The sequence below is a fragment of the Eptesicus fuscus genome, chromosome 4, assembly GCF_027574615.1.
Source record: "Eptesicus fuscus isolate TK198812 chromosome 4, DD_ASM_mEF_20220401, whole genome shotgun sequence".
Taxonomy (NCBI): Eukaryota; Metazoa; Chordata; class Mammalia; order Chiroptera; family Vespertilionidae; genus Eptesicus; species Eptesicus fuscus.
Genome location: NC_072476.1, coordinates 30,721,206 through 30,740,340, shown reverse-complemented (window position 1 = coordinate 30,740,340; position 19,135 = coordinate 30,721,206). Strand labels below are relative to the sequence as shown.

The window sequence follows — 19,135 nt, the reverse complement described above, 5'->3', positions numbered from 1 at the left end:
GGATGGCTCTGGGACCCTGGCAGGGACGGACTGACCTCCTGGTTCACAGGTCGAGGCTCAACTACTGAACCACGCCAGCCGGGCCTGACTGGTCCCTTCTTAGTTTTTCTCCCAACTTTTTATTTTGAAAAATTTAAAACCTACAAGAAAGTTGCAAGATTAGTGCAAGGAACATTCATATACCCTTCACCCAGGTTCACCAGTTGTTAATGTTTTGCCACATTTGTGCACACTCTCTTCCCTCCTGCACACATACTTTTTTTTTCTAAGAGTGACATGAATACACCGTGACAATTGACTGCTCAGTACTTCAGCATGCATTTCCTAAGAACAGGACATTTCTCATCAGAGGTTCTGGAACATGAGCAGGGCTGAGTACTGAGTCCTGCTGGCAAACTCAATGCCCCTTCACTGCCCAAGCATGAACCAGGAAGGCTCACTGGATGAGGGAGGTTTAGGCTCAGCTTCCTTCCTCCCTCCCCCCCTTCCCTCCCTCCCCCCTCCCTCCCTCCCTCCCCCTCCTCCCTCCCTCCCTCCCTCTCTTCCTTCCTTCCTTCCTTCCTCCCTTCCTTCCTTCCTTCCTTCCTTCCTTCCTTCCTTCCTTCCTTCCTTCCTTCTCCCTTGTTTTTTTTAAAATATAAAATTTTATTGATTTCAGAGAGGAAGGGAGAGAGAGATAGAAACATTAATGATGAGAGAACCATCAATAGGCTGCCTCCTGCATGCTCCCCACTGAGGCTCGAGCCCACAACCCAGGTATGTGCCCTTGACCAGAATCGAACCAGGGACCCTTCAGTCCACAGGCCGACACTCTGTCCACTGAGCAGGGCCTTTTTTCCCTTTTAAAAATAGACTTTATTTTTGAGAACACTTTTAGACTTACAGAAAAATTGAGAAGATAGTACAGAGAGTTCTCATATAAACCCTACACCCAGTTTTCCTACTATTCACACCCTATGTTAGCATGGCACATTTGCTTCTATTAATATCCCTGGTCAGAGAAGGAGCTCCAGGAAGGGCTGAGGTTGAGAGTCCTGTCAGCCTGCAGAGATGGCGAAGAACTGGAATGGAGTTGATTGAAAAAGAAAAAAAGAAAAACATGGGTGGTCATTCATGGATGAATTGATGAAGAAAATGTGATATATATATATATATATATATATATATATATATATATATATATCCTATATCAGTGGTTCTCAACCTTTCTAATGTCGCGACCCTTTAATACAGTTCCTCATGTTGTGGTGATCCCCAACCATAAAATTATTTTCGTTGCTACTTCATAACTGTAATTTTGCTACTGTTATGAATCGTAATGTAAATGTCTGTGTTTTCCGATGGTCTTAGGCTCTACAGCAGCGGTTCTCAACCTGTGGGTCATGACCCACAGGTTGAGAACCGCTAGCAGGGGTCTCCTAAGACCATCGGAAAACACAGACATTTATATTACGATTCATTAACAGTAGCAAAATTACAGTTATGAAGTAGCAACGAAAATAATTTTATGGTTGGGGGTCACCACAACATGAGGAACTGTATTAAAGGGTCGCGACATTAGAAAGGTTGAGAACCACTGTCCTGTATAATAAAAGCGTAATATGCAAATCAACGGAACAGTGGAAAAACCGGTCGGCGGGGGACGGGGCCGGCGAGCAGGTGGTGCCAGACCAGCCAAGGCGCATGCCAGTGGGCAGAGGGAGGGGATGACGATCGAGGTGGGGGGGGTGGCGGTGACCAGTGGCAGCGGAGGGGCAATGGGGGGGCGGGGCCAGCCCACCCGGTCGCCTCCCGCAGAGGGAGCAGGCCTAAGCTGTCAGTTGGGCATCCCCTGAGGGCTCCTGCACTGCAAGAGGGCACAGGCTGGGCTGAGGGACACCCCCCACCCCGAGTGCACGAATTTTTGTGCACTGGGCCTCTAGTATATATATGTAGTGGAACACTACTCAGCAATAAAAAAAGAATAAAATCTTGCATCTGCAACAACATGGATGAACCTAGATGGTATTAAGTTAACTGAAATAAGTCAGACAGAGAAAGACAAATACCATATGATTTCACTTACACGTGGAATCTAAAAAACAAAACAAACAAATAGACAAAGTAAAATAGAAATAGACCCATAGGCACAGAGAACAAACTGATGGTTGCCAGAGGTGGTGGGGTGGGGAGAGGGATTGGGTAAAAAAAGGAAAAATGGAAAAAGAGGTACAAATTTCCAGTTATAAAATAAATAAGCCACAGGGATGTGGTGTACAGCACAGGGAATGTCAATAATATAATAACTTGGTATGGTGACAGATGACTTATGTGGTGACCACACCGTAAGGTATATAAATGTTGAATCATTATGTTGTACATCTGAAACTAATATAATATAGACTTCTGGGGTTTTCCCCTGGCCTGTCAACTATACTTTAATTAAAAAAAGAAAAAAAAAGAAACATGGAACCCTTGTTGCACACTCAGGAATGTGGTGGGAGCTTCATATGGCCGGTAGGTGGGAAGGCCTGGCCTGGGTGGGCAGCTGTAGAGTGATGCTGAGGGGTAGGGACACCAAGCCAGTGGCAGCTGGCCAGCCCCTAGGCATCTCCAGTTCCCACAGCCCAGTTGGAGAGAGAAGCAGGGAGTGTGCAAAGTGGGGGAGGGAGTGAGGGTGTGATTGAGTGCTGGGGATGAGTACTCAGGCACATGTCAAAAGTTTAAACAGGCAGGTTAAGCCCTGCTATAAAGAGAACATTAAAACTAAAAAAGTTCAAACCTAACCATAAACTGAATCAGAACAAATGTGGCTGCTCCAGGCCTGGCCCCACCTTCTGCTCCCAGCTGATGGAACAGGTAGGGGTGGGGTGTGCCCCTCCTTGGGACTAGTCTGATCCAGAGCTGTAAGCCAGCAGTGAGGGCTGCTGGCCAGGCTGGGTCAGTGGGTGCATCTGGCATCAAGGCAAAAATCTGGCAGCTGGACTTTTGGGCCCCAAGAAGTCAAGGGGTCAGAATCGGTGTGTGTCAGGAATGAGCGTGGGTGGTGTCCACCCATCCATGCAGGGAGGGATGGAGCAGGAGGGAGGCTGGAGGCCTGCGGGCCTGGGGGCCTCTGCACCAGGAGCAAGGGTAATATAATCTGAGTCACCTGGGGCTGGGGCATGGATGATCCCCAGACTTCTGGGTTTGCCCCTGGCCCGTCACCACTGACTCACTGGCTGCCTGTCTGGCAGTCCCCTGATCAGCTGCTGGTTTCTCTCTCCCTCTTGGTGTGTCATGGAGGCAGCTTCTCTGTACACTGTCGTCATCAGGTGTATGCCCTGCCCAGGCTTCTTGGAGGAAAAGGGTACCGGGTTCCAGGATCCTCGGAGGCTATCACCAGAGGGGTAAAGAGGAAGCAGGTTGGGGTGACCCCACCCCTTGTCCTGGCTCTGCCCACTAGAGACCAGGTCTCTGCTGACCCAGGGGCCAGTGAGCTGGCTGCTCTGGGGGGTCCTGGGTCAAGATGAGCCCTCAGTGAAGCCCCGCCTCTTCTGTTCTGAGGCTCCATCGTCCAACCAAAAGCAGGGCAGCGCTCCTATCAGTTCTCCTACAATCAACCTGCCACACGGGTCCAGGTACCGCCCCACAGGTCAGAGCTGGCCAGGCCTGTCCTTGCTCAAAGCCTGTCCATGGCTCCCCCGTGCCTTCAACTCTTGGCCTGGGCACTGGAGGCCTTTCCTGATGTGCCCAACTTGCTTTCCAGGCCAGCTCCATCCCCTGCCCAGCTCCAGACCCCTCCGAGGCCCCTTTGGCCCCTCGCCACTCCCTGTTTCGGAGAACTCTTTCTTCATAAACTTCTAAGCTTTTACTTACCCTTCAGGTCTCCTCTTCCCCTGCCACCTCCTCCAGGAAGCCTACCTGGGCCTCAGGTGGAGCTGTTTCCTCTCCAGAGTTCACACAGACCTGGCTTCTCTGGTGTCAGGAATTGTCTATTTAGATGGTGAGGTAGGGGCTCGAGGGCAGGCGCCAGCCTTATTCCCTGCTGAGCTCCATGCCCAGCCCTGGGCCTGGCCCAGGGCAGGTCCTCAGCACATCCTTTGTGAAAGAATGAAAGAAGAAACAAGTGAAGAGTAATGAATGAGAGTGCGGGTGTAGAGGAAAAGCCCCAGCGTCAGGGACTTTCCTTTTTTTTTTTTGGTTATTATTCTGGTGGCCCTGGAATGTCACATCAGCAAGCAGAGCCTTAGTTTTCCCATCTCTGAAATGGGAATGATAAAGCCCTACATGGTTTTGTGGTAAGATCAAAATGACTTCTTTTAACACGAAGGCACCTCGCCAAGTGCCTGGCCCATAGCAGGTTCTCTAAAAACGTGTGCTAACCAACGGACTGAGAGAGGATGAAAGGACGCCTCCCTAGCTGGGGAGGGAGGGGCTGGGCAGACCTGACTATGCCATCAGATTGGAAGGTCCTCAGGGCTCTCCTGGCCTTCAGGGCTCTCCTTCCACTGCGTCTGGAAAGTTGGAGATGTTAGGTCGAGGCAGGGGGGAAGTCCACAGCCATACAAGCATCCGCAAGGTAGATGGTGACAAAGATAACTGGCGCCTTCCTAGACCCTTGCCAGTCTTCCGAGGCAGGAATTCCACACCTCTCATGCCCTCCACCCTCCCCTCACTAAACAGCTGTATAAAGGAAGTACCTATGCCCCCGTTTAGGCGCCAACTTCCCTGGCCCACTCTCGGACCGGTGAGTTTCGCCCGGGAGCGCAAGATTAAAACCTCCCCCCTTTCCATCGCCTGGACTCTGTGTCTTGTTTCCTGCGTCGAAAACCTTTCAGAAGACACGACCATCGGAGAGGAGGACTGCCCTGGAGTGAGGTAGGGGGAGCAGGGAGCGGGGTGGGTGGGAAGGAGGTCTCATGTCTGGGGCCCGGGATGGACCTCTCTGAGAACTAGGAGTGGCCTGGGAAGGGCTGGGCAGCTGGGTGGGATGGCGAGGACAGCCAAGGTCATGGGTGAATACAGGGCTTTTGAAACCACCAGACAGAAGCTGAAATTGGATGCACTCAGTCCCATCGTCTCTTTAAGTCTCCTCCCCTTTCACCTGTCTGAGCCCCTCTCAAAGCCCATTCACTGAGCTCCCAACCCCTCACTCAGCTGTTCCCTCTCCCTGAACGCATGCCCTGTCCTTCTGTCCTGTCCCCAGAGGCCCCTGTCGGCCTGGACGGTGGGACTCCAGCCAGCAGGCAGTAGTGTGGCCTTGCTTCTGTTCCTTGGAGACTCCCCAGCTGTGGCCACCCCACCTCCACCCTCTCCCTCAGCCCACGTGGGGCCCAGCTTGGGGGCAGCACCGGCTCAGCCAGTCTGGCCAGCTGGGCGGCCAGGCCTCCTGTGTAATCAGGTCTGCCATTACCCAGTCTGGGGCCAAGTGAGAGGAAGGCCACGGGGCTGGCTGCTGGCTGAGGCTCCGGGGCTACTTGCTTAGCCTAGGACCCCGGACCTCCACTCCTGAGCCCAGGGCCCGTGGCTTCCCAGAGCCTGTGCTGGGCCTGCCGGGCCCCTTGTGAAGGAGGCCAGAGGAATCTCAGTGGCCGGAGAGCCCAGCTCCCGGTCTGATCGGAGCTTCCCAGAACCTGGGAGGGAGGTGTCATCCTCCTTACCCAGATGGGGACATTGTTGAGAGAGTTTAATTCTATTGCCCAATGTCACCTAATTGGAAGTGGCAGAGCTGGGACTGAATCCAGGGAGGACTGGGGTTATTTCAGAGGAGAGCCACAAAGGAGTCACCACATCCTCCCGTAGATTCTGGAAGTCCCAGCCTGGGCCCAGCCCCTCCCATCGCTTCCAGAGCCAGGCAGGAGGTGGCCGGTCCATACCAGCGGGTCTGAAACTCTGAAGCTGACTGCCTGTTTGCTATGAGATTCCAGGAGATCCTCCTTCGGAACAAGTCAGGGAGATGGCTCTGAAGTGACCCGGTGACACATTCTTTACACTCACAGACGATTATGACAGCCCCTTGCAAATTATTTACTGAAATTAATTTTTTTTAAACATCTTGGCATTGTCACTGGTTAAAAAAGAACAGGATTTTTAACTTGTGTCTGTGGTCTGAGATGTTAGTGAACTTCTGCAAAAATAAATAGTTTTGGACCAACTTCCAGCTAGACTAATTTTTTAGCTGAGAGTGAGACTGCTTCCCCCCGCTCCCCCAATTTTATAAAGACATCACCCTGGTTGGTAGCTCAGTTGGTTAGAGCATTATTCCTATACACCAAGGTTTCGAGTTCAATCCCCGGTCAGGGCACATACAAGAATCAACAAATGAATGCATAAATAAGTGGAACAAGAAATCAGTGTTTCTCTCTCCCTGTCTCTTCTTTCCTCTCTCTCTAAAACTCAATAAAAATTTAAAAAGATATTTATTATATCCTTAAATATATCTGTAATATTTATTTCCTTCTGATATTATAAGGATCAAAACATTATATCTGGTGGGGAGGAATAACTTTAAGTTGGCGCTGGCTCCCCCTAGTCTTCCATTCCCAGAAGATAAAGAATAAAGTTCCGGAGACCTGAATCTACTCGGTCACTCCCCTACCTCTCAGAGGGGTCCATCCCAGGCCCCAGACAGGAGACTTCCTTCCCACCCTGCTCCCTGCTCCCCCTGCCTCACTTCAGGTTCTGGGGTTCCTCTGGCTACCCTGGGGTGGTCTGGCAGGCCCAGCACTGGCTCTGGGCTCAGGGCTGGATGGGGGAATTTATTTGCACCTTTCCCAGGGGCACCCAAGGAGCTGAGTGCAGGGCACGGAGGTGTGTGCTGTGCTGTGATCAGGATTTGGCTGAGCCCCAGGGGCTCTGGGGACAGGGGTCCGAGAAGTCCTAGCTCTCACCTGGTGTGAGCAGGACCAGAGCCGAGAGGTGGCTGCTTTGTGACTCAAACTGAGCTCCTTCCTCCTCATGATAGTAAAACATTTTCAGCTCACAAAGCATTTTTCACATCCTCCTCTCATTTCACATCTGCCTTAGCTAGGGAGTGGTGGTCATGTCCTTATTTTACACGGGAAAGTGAGGCTCAGAAATGGCACTGGCTTCTCCGAGATCACAGGGCTGATAAGATGGCTATGGGGTGGGCAGGGATGGGTGCCCCGGTCTGTGGGGGAGAGAGCTGTCCTGGGTAAAACCCAGCATGCATGATACAGTTCCATTGGCATATGACTATGCAGTGTATGTTGGCAGAAAGAAAAAGAAATACGTGCTAAGCCTGCCCCCTCTGCCCCAGAGCAAAGGTGATGGATGGCAGACACATTATAAAGTAAAAGGTTATCTGCGCTGTTGGGAGGCCAGGCTCAGGGAGCCAGAGTGAGGGTAGGAAAAATGTCTTGGCTTGGCTGGTATTTTTCCTGCAGGTGGGTGGGACCCAGCCAGTGTGGCTCCTGTAATAAATCAAGCATCAACAATTGTCTCTCCAGCTCCACTCATGTGCAGAGCTGCTCACGGCTCCCCGGACTGCCTCCTGCACCTCCTTTACACCTGAGCTCCCCACAGACTTCCCCTGGCCTGGGCCTGCCCTTTGCCTTACCCCTTCGGCACCTGCCCTCCCCTGGCCTCTGTCCCTCCCCCACACCTGCTGTGCTTGGCTGGGCTGAGCAGGGAAGGACAGCTTCTTAGTCACTTTTGTTGGGCCACAGGTGAAAAGTTACAGGGCCTGCATGCTTCCCCTCCCCCACTCCTGCTTTTCCAAGTGTCAGTTGGCTGTGTCCCAAGAGAACAACAGCAGGAAGTGCGGGATGGGGGAGGATGTTCTGGCCATCTGGCCAACTCCCTTCTGCAATCGGAAAGCTTGAAGGGCTGGGACAACAGATAAGGAACACCTGGGTAAGGTGCCCACCACATCCTGGGCGAGCCCCTGCCGTCCCAGTTTACCCATCGGTGCAAAGGCAGTAAGATTCCCTGCCCTGCTTACCGACAGGGAGGCTGTGATGAAGTCATTGCAGGAAATTACTTATTGTCCATCTTGAAGGGCAGTTATCTCTGCTGTTCAGCTCACATGCCTCAGTGTGTACTGTTCCTCAGAGCCTTGTAAGGTAAACCCTGGGAGGCGTGGTCCAGGTAGAAACCATCCGTTTGTGTTGGTGTGTGTTCTGGTGTGTGTGTGTGTGGGGGGGGGAGGTGTGGGGAGTGGGGAAAGGCGCTGGGAATGAGGAGACTGACTTCTGCATGACTGACCACCTGGAGCATTAACTGAGCACCTACTATGAGTCAACGCCCGTGGGAGCTCTGAGGTGGAGTCAGTTATTGCTTGTGTCCTCCAGGAGCCCCCAGCCTCATCGGGGGGGACACGATAGAAGACCTCAACCCCCTCATTATGCTAGATTGTCCCAGCCAGCCTTGCGGTTCATCCGGTGTCTCAAGGGCCTCCCATGTGCGGAGGGCTCACCGATGGCTTCAACCCAAATCACGCCTGCTTACTGGTCCTCTGGCAGGAAGCTCAAGGCCCTCACGTCTCACCAGAATCAGTCACCCCAGGGTGCCATGCAAGATGCTGGACAACGCCGGGCGCTCAGGGACATAGTAGAGCCCTGGCCCCCCGAGGCGTCCTTCCCCACGTCCCCTCAGCAAGCTGGAGAAGAGAAACAGGCCATGTAGATCAGGGGTTCCATGGCCATGTAGATCAGGGGTTCCCTGGATCCAGCTGGGATGGACCTCAGATACCCTCTCACCCCTACAGTGCTCCCTTCCTCTAGGCCCCTTAAGCCCCCTGCCTTGAACCAGGTCCTTCCTGATCCTGGATTCCCTGCCCTGTTTTACCTCCCCCCTGTTCCCAGAGACACCTTTCTAAAAGGTGTGTGGAATCCTCCAACTGGCACCCGGTGCCCTGGCTCATCCCGTGCTTCTGTGTACAGCCCTGGGGCTTAGAAAGCAGAGGTTTCTGGCCCTTTCACTCGAGCCCCTCCCCCCACCCTCAGACTCCGTCAGACTGGATTCCGCGTTCCCAGAACATTTTCCTACCTTGGGGTACCTTTGCTCTCGATGTTCTCTCTCCCCGGATGTCCTCCTCCACCCAGTTCTGCCGCCTTGCACAACTCCAGGGGGACCCATTCATGACGCTTTCTGTCATCAGAGCCCTCCGCAGTATAACCCAAGAAATCAGCGCCCCTTCCCTGTCAAGCCTCCTCCTCGGAACCCCACCTCCACCCTGGTCTGAGTTTTCTCTCCCTTTGAAGTCTCACGGGACTTTGCTCCCATCCAGGACCGCTCTGTGTGTCTTCACAGAGTAAACACCCATTTGCTGGGCTGATGTCCCCGGGGTCTGGCCCATGGCTTGCTCTTGGTGACTTCCTCTACCTAGTTCTGGCCAAGCAGGTCAGCCTGGCAGGAATGAAGCCCACTGGCTGAAATTTCCATGTGTGTGTGTGTGTGTGTGTGTGTGTGTGTGTGGATGGGCTTCCTTCTCTCTTTGGCCAAAATGGCATCACTTCCAAGCCCCCAAACCTGGTAGGGCTGGGAAGCCAGTGGTGACAGTGCGAGATGGGGAGGGTGGGTGATGGACCCAGGGTTCCTGGCCCCCAGCTCCTCATTCCCCAAGCTGACCTCATTAGGTCAATGTGGAGACTACGGTGAGGCAAACACAAGGTCAATGAGTAGTGATCAGGCCATCAATGCAGGTGATAAGGACTCAACAACAGTAATCAAAGCGGGGCTGCTCTGACTTTCCTCGGACTTCATTCTCACCTGCATCCTTCCTGAGGGTCACCACCCCAGTCCCACCAACTGAGCCCGGAATGAGGGAGCCCCGGGGTGGGGGAACCCTGGTCTTCAGGTCCCAAACCTTGCCCCCCTGTTCTGTGCAATTCCAGGGGAGCTATGACTCAGTGTCTGACCTCAGCATGGGGGAGAGGGCAGTTTCCTATGAGATTGTGACTCAGGGGCCCAGAGCTGGGGAGGCAAAGTGCCTTTGTTGGCCTGGGCTCAGGAATCCAGAGAAACTGGTCAGGGAAAGGCCCCAGGGACTGAAACCCCTCCCTCTATCCCCGCCCCTCCACAGAGCAATATAACCGCCCCAAGCTCCAGCGTGAGTGCGAGTAGCAGCTGTCGGCTGGAAGGAACTGGTCTGTCTGGTCACACTCCCTGAGCTGGCGTCTGACTCCTGGGAGAGACATTCGTAGCTGCTCCGACTGCCTTCGCCTTGGACTCGCAGTGAGAGGCCTCCCTGTGGACACCGAGTGTCCATCCTCAGCACTTGGATTTCTACAGCGCCCAGGGCCAGATCCCCAAAGACTTCCAGGTCCTAGACCCCAGCAGACGCGGAACGATGGCCTCCATGGGGCTTCAGGTGATGGGCATTGCGCTGGCCGTGCTGGGCTGGCTGGGCGCCATCCTGAGCTGCGCGCTGCCCATGTGGCGGGTCACGGCCTTCATCGGCAGCAACATCGTCACATCGCAGACCATCTGGGAGGGCCTGTGGATGAACTGCGTGGTGCAGAGCACCGGCCAGATGCAGTGCAAGGTGTACGACTCTATGCTGGCGCTGCCGCAGGACCTGCAGGCGGCCCGCGCCCTCATCGTCATCTGCATCGTCGTGGCTGTGATAGGCGTGCTGCTGTCCGTGATGGGTGGCAAGTGCACCAACTGCGTGGAGGACGAGAGCAGCAAAGCCAAGATCATGATCGTGGCGGGCGTGGTGTTCATCCTGGCCGGCCTGCTGGTGATGGTGCCCGTGTCCTGGACGGCCAACACCATCATCCGCGATTTCTACAACCCGCTGGTGGCCTCTGGTCAGAAGCGGGAGATAGGGGCCTCACTCTACGTGGGCTGGGCGGCTGCCGGCCTGATGATGCTTGGCGGGGCCCTGCTCTGCTGCAACTGCCCGCCCCGTGCTGACAAACCCTACTCGGCCAAGTATTCTGCCGCCCGCTCCGCCCCCGCCAGCAACTACGTGTAAGGTGCCACTGCTCGACTCTGTTGACTTTGTTTCTCCCTGGACTGAGCTCAGCGCAGCTTCTAACCCCAGGATGGCCCTGCCGTGGCCCGCACGCTGCTGGGGGATGGGCAAGCAGGGACTGAGACAGGACATTGGCCAGCAGCCCTCAGCCCCTTCTGGCCCTCTCGGATACCTTCCTAAGGCCTCCTCTACACTCCGAGGACGGACTGAAAGACTTCCTAGCCACCTTCCTCTGAATGGATATGGACACGGGGGCCGGGGAGGGGGTGGGGTGGGGGGGCAGCAAACGGGCATGGCAGTGGAGCGGGGAGCTGACTCTTGCTGGCCAGGACGGCTCAGCCCTGACTCTACTTGGGATCTCTGACTGGGTGCCCTGCCAATGCCCGTGTTGGCCACTGTTCTTTGATCATCCCCACTCCCTCCAAGTGCCTTCTGTGGAAACCCTGTGGCCATGAGAATGGCTGGGGCCTCACCCACCCACCTGCCTACGGAGCAGAGTTGACGGACGGGTTTAGAAGGGAGGGGTGAAGGTGCTACAAACTGGTTTGGGTAGTGGTGGGGGAGGGGGCTGTAGAGGCAGCCCTGGCTGCCCACCCTGTAGCCTCAGTGGCTTCAGCAGGAGAACCCTGGGCCCCTTGAAACTGGCCACTTCGATCTGCCAATGTCAAGGTCACTGGCTGGCCTGGGGAAGGCAGAGGAACAGTCTTACTCTGGCCTTCATCCTGGGGCTTTTTCCTGCCTCCTCTGTGGTTTGTTTTGTAATATAAGATCTATTTGTCACGGTAATTACTATTATTTTCTACAATAAATGAGACCTGTGCACAGGAAGACTCTGTATGTTTCTGATTTCAGCCGTGGGTGGGCAGGGCAGGGGGTGGAGGGGGTCAGCGAGGGGTAGGACCACAGTGTCTAGCCTGGTTGGGAACTTAAAAAACTGGTTTCGTAAAAAACAACAACACACAAAACTTGGAACTGGCCTGACCTTTGTAATCACCTTGTTCAAGCCCTTCAATTATTAGCGGGTGAAGCCCATGTACAGGAAAGTGTGTGCCCAGAACCCTGGTGAGGTGTTGGGGACTTTGGGAGGGAGGGCTGATGGGGACATCCAGACCTAGTGAATGGGCCGCCTGATCTCTCCCTGTTTGTCCCAACTCAGTCTGGGCAGCCGGGCTGGTCTGCTCACTCTTCCTCCTGGCTTTTGCTCAGGCTTTCCCTGCCTTGGGCCTGGAATGTCCTTTTCCCTTTCCCCACCCCTCTGGATCCTGCTCATCCTGAAGGCCCAGCTCGGAGCCTCCTCCCCCGCTGAAGCCTCCCCACCTGCTTGGAGGAATGATTACCAGCCCTGTTCATGGGGCAACCTCCAAGCCTCACCCTGAGTTCCGATCTCTTTGGAGATAAAGAAACCCAGTCCTGGACAGGTGAAAGTGTTTGGCCAAGGCCCAGAGGCAGGCGTGCAGGTTTCCTGTTTGGTGAGTTAGAGGTGAGAGGGCCCATCAGCCTGGGGAAGAGTCATCAAGTCCCATCTTTGGCCCTATCGGGTCTGGCTCAGGGACAACCAGGGTTGGAGCCTCTTTTCACTTCTGTCCTCCACAGGGACGATGTCACTCTTTCCCTGGGTGAGAGAACTGCAGAGTCAGAATCCTGTTGCCCCTTCTGGGACTCATTTAATAGGCAGAGCTTTCCTGAGAAGCAGGGTTGGTGCAGTGGCCCGTTTTACAGATGAAGTACAGAAGGCCCGAGGACGGGCCTGGATGAAGTCACCTGGAAGGTCAGAGGCCAGTTAGGGGCTGAGCACTGGGCCTTACTTCCTCAACCTGGGCCACCTGCCGCTTTCGGTAGAGGTAGACAATGCCAGAGATGAAGCCATCGCCGTCAGAAGTGCCAGGCACCACCTCCAGCTTGGTGGTAGCCAGTTCCCACCGGTCCACAGGCCAGGCCACCAGGCGCTCCCACTCCCTGGCCTGCTCCAGCTTGTCCAGGGTGGCCTCCAGGGCCTCCTTGTATTGAAGGTTGGAGGGGTTGGTCCTGGTGGTCAGACACACCAGCCCACCTGGGGAGGGATGGGGGGAAGGGAGGTGAGAGGCCGGAGCCAAAGTTCCAGGTTAGTGGTCCCCTTTCCTTCTGGCTCATGTCGCCAAGGGTGCCCTCAAGGACATGAGTTCTCCCAGCTTACCCCCAGGCCAGCCTTTTCTTATCTCCAAGCCTTTGGGGCTCACCATTTCCACCTTCAGGAATCACTTCTGCTTCTCCAGCTTGAATGCCTCCTATGTACCCTTTAGGGCCCAAGTATCCTTTATGCTGGGAATTCTTATTTCTCTGGACAGAGGGGGCCCCATCCTCACCACTCACCCAGCGCCTCTGCTGGAGGATATGGCTGTGTCCGGAGGCACAGGAAGGAAGCACATGGCCTTGGACATGTCCCTTCACCTCCCCGAGTCTCAGTTTCTCGCTTGCAGAGTGGGGTTCATTAATTACCCTGTCTCAGAAAGGCCAGTGCAGTGAGTAAGCACTGGCTGCACGAATGAATGATTTCACCCCTTCAAACCTTTTCGGGGCACCCACAGCATGCCCAGTGCAGGCTCGGATGCACTTAGATACTGGTGTCCGAAAGATTTCCTGGAGGAAGGGGTGAGGAGAAGCAGGGCTTGCTGGTGGAGAGGGGCCGAGAGGAAGGACTCTGAAGGGGGAGCCTGTGCCATGTGGGCAGGCAGACAGGGCTCTGGCCAGCTGAGGGGTCTGGTAAGCACAGGCTGGGCTCTGAGGCCTGGTCTTTACGGGTTCAGGCAATGGGAGTTTCCTGTCCTGAGCCCAATCACTACCTCTTTCTCTGACCCCACACCAATGTCCCTACATCTGTCAGCCTCCATGGTTCCGAGGCCTGCCCAGACCTGCCCAGGCTTAGCCACAGCCTGTGCTGCGCCCCTCCAGGGAGATGCAATCTTGCTGTGACAGGGGAACCTTTGGGGATTCCTGGTCCTGTCTTGCAGCCACGTCAGGGCCTCATGACCCTCAGACTCCACTCTGCCTGTAACTTCACTTAGGCTGTGTCCCTGTGTGGACTGCTCCTACTCCCCATCCCAGCCCTGGTCTTTCTCCCCTGGGCCCTACTGAAGATGTAGCCCAAGTGTTTGGGAAGCAGGGACGTGGTGGGTTGGTGATGGAGCCCAGAGGGCAGGGTGTATTCTTTCTCCTCAGGGCAGAGGCCAGCACAGGGCAAGACACATAGTAGCAATGCATTAGCCCCATTTCACAGAGGAGGAAACTGAGACCAGGAAAGAATGATTCATCTAACAGTCATCCATGAGTTAGTGAGGAAGCTGGAAGATGAGGGAACTGAACCGAGACTTCAAGCCAGGCTAAAGCAAAGGCCTTAGATATATTATTTCACCCAATTATCATGGTAATCCTATTAGGAAGGGCCTATGCCTACAGAGAGGAGAGTGGAGTTACTCCTGGTTGCCTAATGAATAAGAGGCAAGGAGGCCACTTGTCTGCCCTGCTTGTTTGCCTGGGTCAGCATTCAGCAGCTGGTGGCTGGGATGTTAGGCGAGGCTGTGTGACCCTAGGCGAGACCATGCCACTTGGTTGATGATGGAGCCCAGAGGGCAGGAATTCTGAGGCTTGAGTCTTTGGGTGTGGAGAGGGGAAGGTGTGTGGGGGGTTGGTCGGGCTGCTTCTCACCTGGCTTGGTAACTCGCAGGAGCTCAGGTATCGCACTACAGGGCACCTGGCCGTCACTGAGGGCACCCACCATCAGCACTGCGTCGTAGGTCCCTGTGTGAAGAGTGCAGATGTGGTGTGGTGGTTTGTCTTCGGTGTGGCCTCAGACTACCTTGGAGGATGGTATCCATGGTGGGTTTGGGGAGGGACCAGGCCAACCTCTAGTGTCTGCAGGACCCAGATCCCGTGGGGGATATGGCAGGTTAGCCCAATTCTGGTCCGAGGTCAGATCATGGGACGGAGAGCTCAGAGAGGGGCTCACGGGACCTCAGAGGGGGTCTTAGTGAGGCACTGGGGGGGCGCAGAGGGGAATGAAGGCTCAGCAGAGAAGGGGGCTCATGGAGGGCTCAGCAAGGGGGACGGAAACGTGGCAAGAGAAGTACCTTCAGGGCTGGGCAGAGGCTCCTGGCCCAGGGTGCAGAGGCTGAGGCGCTGGTAGAGGCCGCGGGCCCGGGCCTGCTCCAGCATCCCTGAGCTCCCGTCCACTCCATGCAGCCGGAGGAAGCCTCGAGCCTGCAGCTGGGGTGGGCGGGCTGTCACAGTTCACACCTGCCACCTCCCAGAGGGGTCCCTGCACCTTAAGGAGAGCAGTGGGCTCTGCAGTGGATGTAGCCCAAGTGTTTGGGAACCAGGGAATCTGGGGCCAGGCTGGCAAGAAATTTGAGCAAGTGGGGGCTTCAAAGAGGGCAGGGGATCTGGGCAGGCCTCACCTCGGCAGCCACCAGTCCGGTGCCACAGGCCACATCCAGGATCAGGGCGGCTTGGGGTGGGCCTGGAAGGGCTTGGGTGAGGCAGTCCACTGCAAGGCTGGGGGCACGGTACTGCAGGGCAGCCACATCCTGGGGACAGAGCGCTGAGCTGACTACCACCCTGTGTCCTAGTGTTTGAGGGGCCTCAGTGTGGGGTGGTCTAGGAGTCAGCCAGGCTAAGCTGTGTGTGTGTGTGTGTCTGTGTGTTGTGTGTGTGTGTGTGTAGCCGGGACTGCAGTGAGAGGAGACAGGCATGAGGTGCTATCCTCTCAGCCCACTGCTGAGACCTGCTCTGCTGGCCAAGGCAGTGCTCTGTGCTTAGTCCATAGTGGCCCTTCAATGGCACCTCCTTAGGCAGGCAGTCCTTCTGCCTGGGCTGCAGTCCCAAAGTGGGGAGGGAGGTCTTGGCCCCTGATCTCTAGGGGCTGCCCTTGTGGAGTGATGGGGCTGGTCAGAGGGCAGGGGCAGGGCTGAGGTGGGTGGGCAGAAGAGGGGGCAGTTCGAGAGGGAACCCGGCTGCAAGGTTGTGCCCAGGTCTCACTTCATTCTCACAAGCCGCCCTGGGGTGCAAGGCTATCTATTCCCGGTGTACAGATAGGTAAACTGAGGCTGGGCGAGCAAGGGAGGCGGAGGACCCCGGCGGGTTTACCTGATCATAGTCCGAAGCCCAGCGGTCATAAAAGTGCAGCTTCTGGGCCAGGTCGGTGATGCCATGCGAGGCCCCGACCCGCGCCCGCACTTTGGACAGGCTTCCGCCCTCCTCCTGAGCCATCCTCCTGCTGGGAAAAGGCCTCCCTATCCTGAGGTCCAGCGCAACCTCCACCCCCCCACCTCTCCCATCCGCCTGGCAGAGCAGAGGCTCTCCGGGCACCGCACACGCCCATTCCACAGGCGGGGACACTGAGCAGGGAACGGACACCTGCGGTTCAGGGCTGGAGAAGGGGTTCCAGCAGCGGGAGGGCGGGCCTGCTCGGACCCCCGCAGCCGTGAGCGGGTTTCCTGGGCCAAAAGGTCTCCCCGGCGGTGGGGAGAGTGAAGGGGGGGGCGGTCAGAACTTACCTCCGCTCGGACCGCGGGGAGGCGGGGCGCTGAACTCCCAACGGGTCTGCGTGCTCGCCTGGCCCCGCCCCCGCCGCCCGCGATTGGCTGTCTTCTAAGAAAAACTACCCAATCAAAAAAGTCGCTGGCAGTCCGCCCCTCCACCATCAGCCAATGGGCTCAAAGTTTTGGCCCGCCTCCAGCCCAGGAAGACTCGTTTGCAATATTTTCTAGGTGGCTGAGTAGGTGGGTTTCCGGTTGCCCTCGGCTCCGACGTCCTGTGTGCTTCCTAAAAAGCCATGAGCTTTTAGGCAGTGGGAGCCCCAGACTTCTCTGGGCGGAGAGAGGGAGCCAACAACAAGCAAAACTGGAGCCGGACCTCGCCCCCAGGGTGGCCATTATCACTGATCACATCCCCTGGCGTATCACTGATCGTGTGGTTTAGACCCCTGACCTTTCCTATCTCTGGGCTGGTCATGTGGTTTAAACACATCATCTTTCCTGCCTAGAGATAACATCTAGGTTTCAGTTGTATTTCAGGTCCAGGCCCAGAAAAGCAACAAAACCAGGTGGCCATGCCAGGGCTAATGACCCCTTGTGCTGACCCATCAGTGGGAGACCAAGGCCTTGAAGGGGCACACTTGGAAACGCTGATGAATAGTCTATTGAGATCCTCCCCTAAATCTCTCAGCCTTTAAAACCCTCAAGGTGAAGGGCCCAGAGCAAACTCCCTCCTGGGAGCCCACCCACTCCTTTCCCTTTCCTCACAGGCATTCATCTCCTAAGCTCTAAGGGACCCCATGAAACTTGCAACCAGGGGAGCAGTGGGCAGCAGCAGCTCCTCTCGGGGTAAACCCTTGAACCTGTCCCCAAGGCCCCCTTTTCTCTGGGGGGCGGAGGACCCCGGCGGGTTTACCTGATCATAGTCCGAAGCCCAGCGGTCATAAACCTGTGAGCTCAAGCAGTCTTGGCCCAGTTCTTTCCCATAACATTTCTGAGAGCCAGAGCAGCCCCGCCTAGTCTCTCTCCTGTAGCTCCTTCTATCCCAAGCCTTTCCTTGGGTCACTGTCCCCAGCTTTAATAAACGTACTCAAAATCACCGAACTTGTGTTATGAAATCTTCCCTGCGTGAAGTTAAGAACCCACACACTATAGGCTGGCTCAAGGCAGACCTGCTCCAGACCTGGTCCGTTGCCCGTAACAAAACCTTGTTATGACATCATTACAATACCCAGCTCAGGTGAGCTTGGAAAAAATAAACAAAAAACCTCTTTCCTTTCATACAACTCATCCAAGTGTCCTTCTAGTTGATGGATGGGATGCTGCTCCATTCATGAACCACTTAATAAAGCCAATTAGATCTTCAGCTTACTTGGTTTAACTGTGTTCTTTAACAGGGGTTGAAGTATTCCATTTCTAGACCTGGACAATAAAAAACAACCACTATATGATTCTCTATGAAGTGGGCCCAAGCACCCAGAGGACAGTAGGGCTACAAGATGAAGGCGTCTGTGACCCTAAATGATTGTGTGGAGCAGTGCCCTCTCCATCGGTCTGCCTTGGACTGTAACATCGTGAAAAATAAAATAAGCAGAGCTACTTTTTGGAGTTGGAGCGACCATCCCAGAGTAACTGCCTCGAAGGTCTTACTACTCAAACCTTTGGCGTATTAAAAGTAGGCAAAATAACCTTTGGACTGGGCCTAAAGCAGCATTGCATTCCAAACAACTGTTTGTAAAGCTAATAAAATAAAAAAAAAAGCAGACATTATGACTACTGGACTGAAAATTAAAGACATTCTTTAGTATTAGCATCACTATGTTAGCTTATTTGCACCTATAGAAACTCCTTCCTTTGGTTCATGTAATTATTCCCCTTCCCTTTCTCATAAATACCCCTTGCTTTCACCTCCTGATTGGACACTATATGAGTTTCTGCCTAAATCAGTTTACAATAGCTCTGTGGGTGAAAAAAAAAGGGGTTCTGTGGAATGTAACATCACAGGGTGTTGTGAGCATAAATTCCTAACTGTGCAGGTCATGGTGCATAGTCACCTCCCAGGAATAACTTCCTTAGTAAAAGGCTTATCTTTGCTTTAAGCAAGCCCTGTCCATTGTCTCTGTGTATGTAAGCAGGTTAACATGCCTTTAAAATGCCCCCTTTCAGAGGCTCTTAATATGTAGCCACCCTTTCACGTCAGGACCCTCCTTCTAAAGGGGACCACCTCAAGCTAAGACATAATCTCATTAACCTGCAATCCCATCCCCATCTTGCTTTTTCCTACCCTCCTGTAATCCTCCTTATGTTCCATCCTTCATATCAAATGCATATAAGAAACTGCATGCTGCCATTTTGGGAGGCATTTGAGATCTTGCTTCCTGGCCTATGCTGTCAATTTTGCTCAAATAAGTCCTTATAAAAATTCCCTACATGTTTGGACATTTTTAGGTCGACAGCTTCTTGCGTAGCTATCTTTTGGATGTCAAATAATTGCTTGTTGCCTCTCCCTTGTTGCCTAACCTTTATTTTTAGGTTAACAACATGAACAAGAAATAAACTTTCATTGTGCTAAGTTACTGAGATTTAAGGATTTGTCTGTTACAATAGCTGTTGTCATTTCCTTTAGTTCATGTAGTGACTTTGGTAAGAGCAGTTTTGGGGGAGTGGATCTACATCAAAATCTGTCTTAGTCCAAAGGTGTATGCTGAATATGTGTGAATCTTCT

At 54.4% G+C, this 19,135-nt stretch overlaps 2 protein-coding genes across 2 annotated transcripts; one reads left to right on the top strand and one right to left on the bottom strand.

Moving 5' to 3' along the window:
• The first annotated feature begins 10,021 nt into the window (after positions 1-10,021).
• Positions 10,022-11,731, top strand: CLDN4 (claudin 4). Its single transcript, XM_008141485.3, has one exon. It carries the CDS (start codon positions 10,274-10,276, stop codon positions 10,901-10,903), a length of 630 nt encoding a protein of 209 aa, XP_008139707.1. The 5' UTR covers positions 10,022-10,273; the 3' UTR covers positions 10,904-11,731.
• An 811-nt stretch (positions 11,732-12,542) lies between these two features.
• Positions 12,543-17,353, bottom strand: METTL27 (methyltransferase like 27). The gene is given in 7 exon segments (XM_008141486.3): positions 12,543-12,831; positions 12,833-12,953; positions 14,585-14,677; positions 15,007-15,142; positions 15,334-15,462; positions 16,022-16,151; positions 17,327-17,353. Coding segments are annotated over 7 exon segments (744 nt in total). The 5' UTR covers positions 17,335-17,353; the 3' UTR covers positions 12,543-12,704.
• Between the last annotated feature and the right edge of the window lie 1,782 nt (positions 17,354-19,135).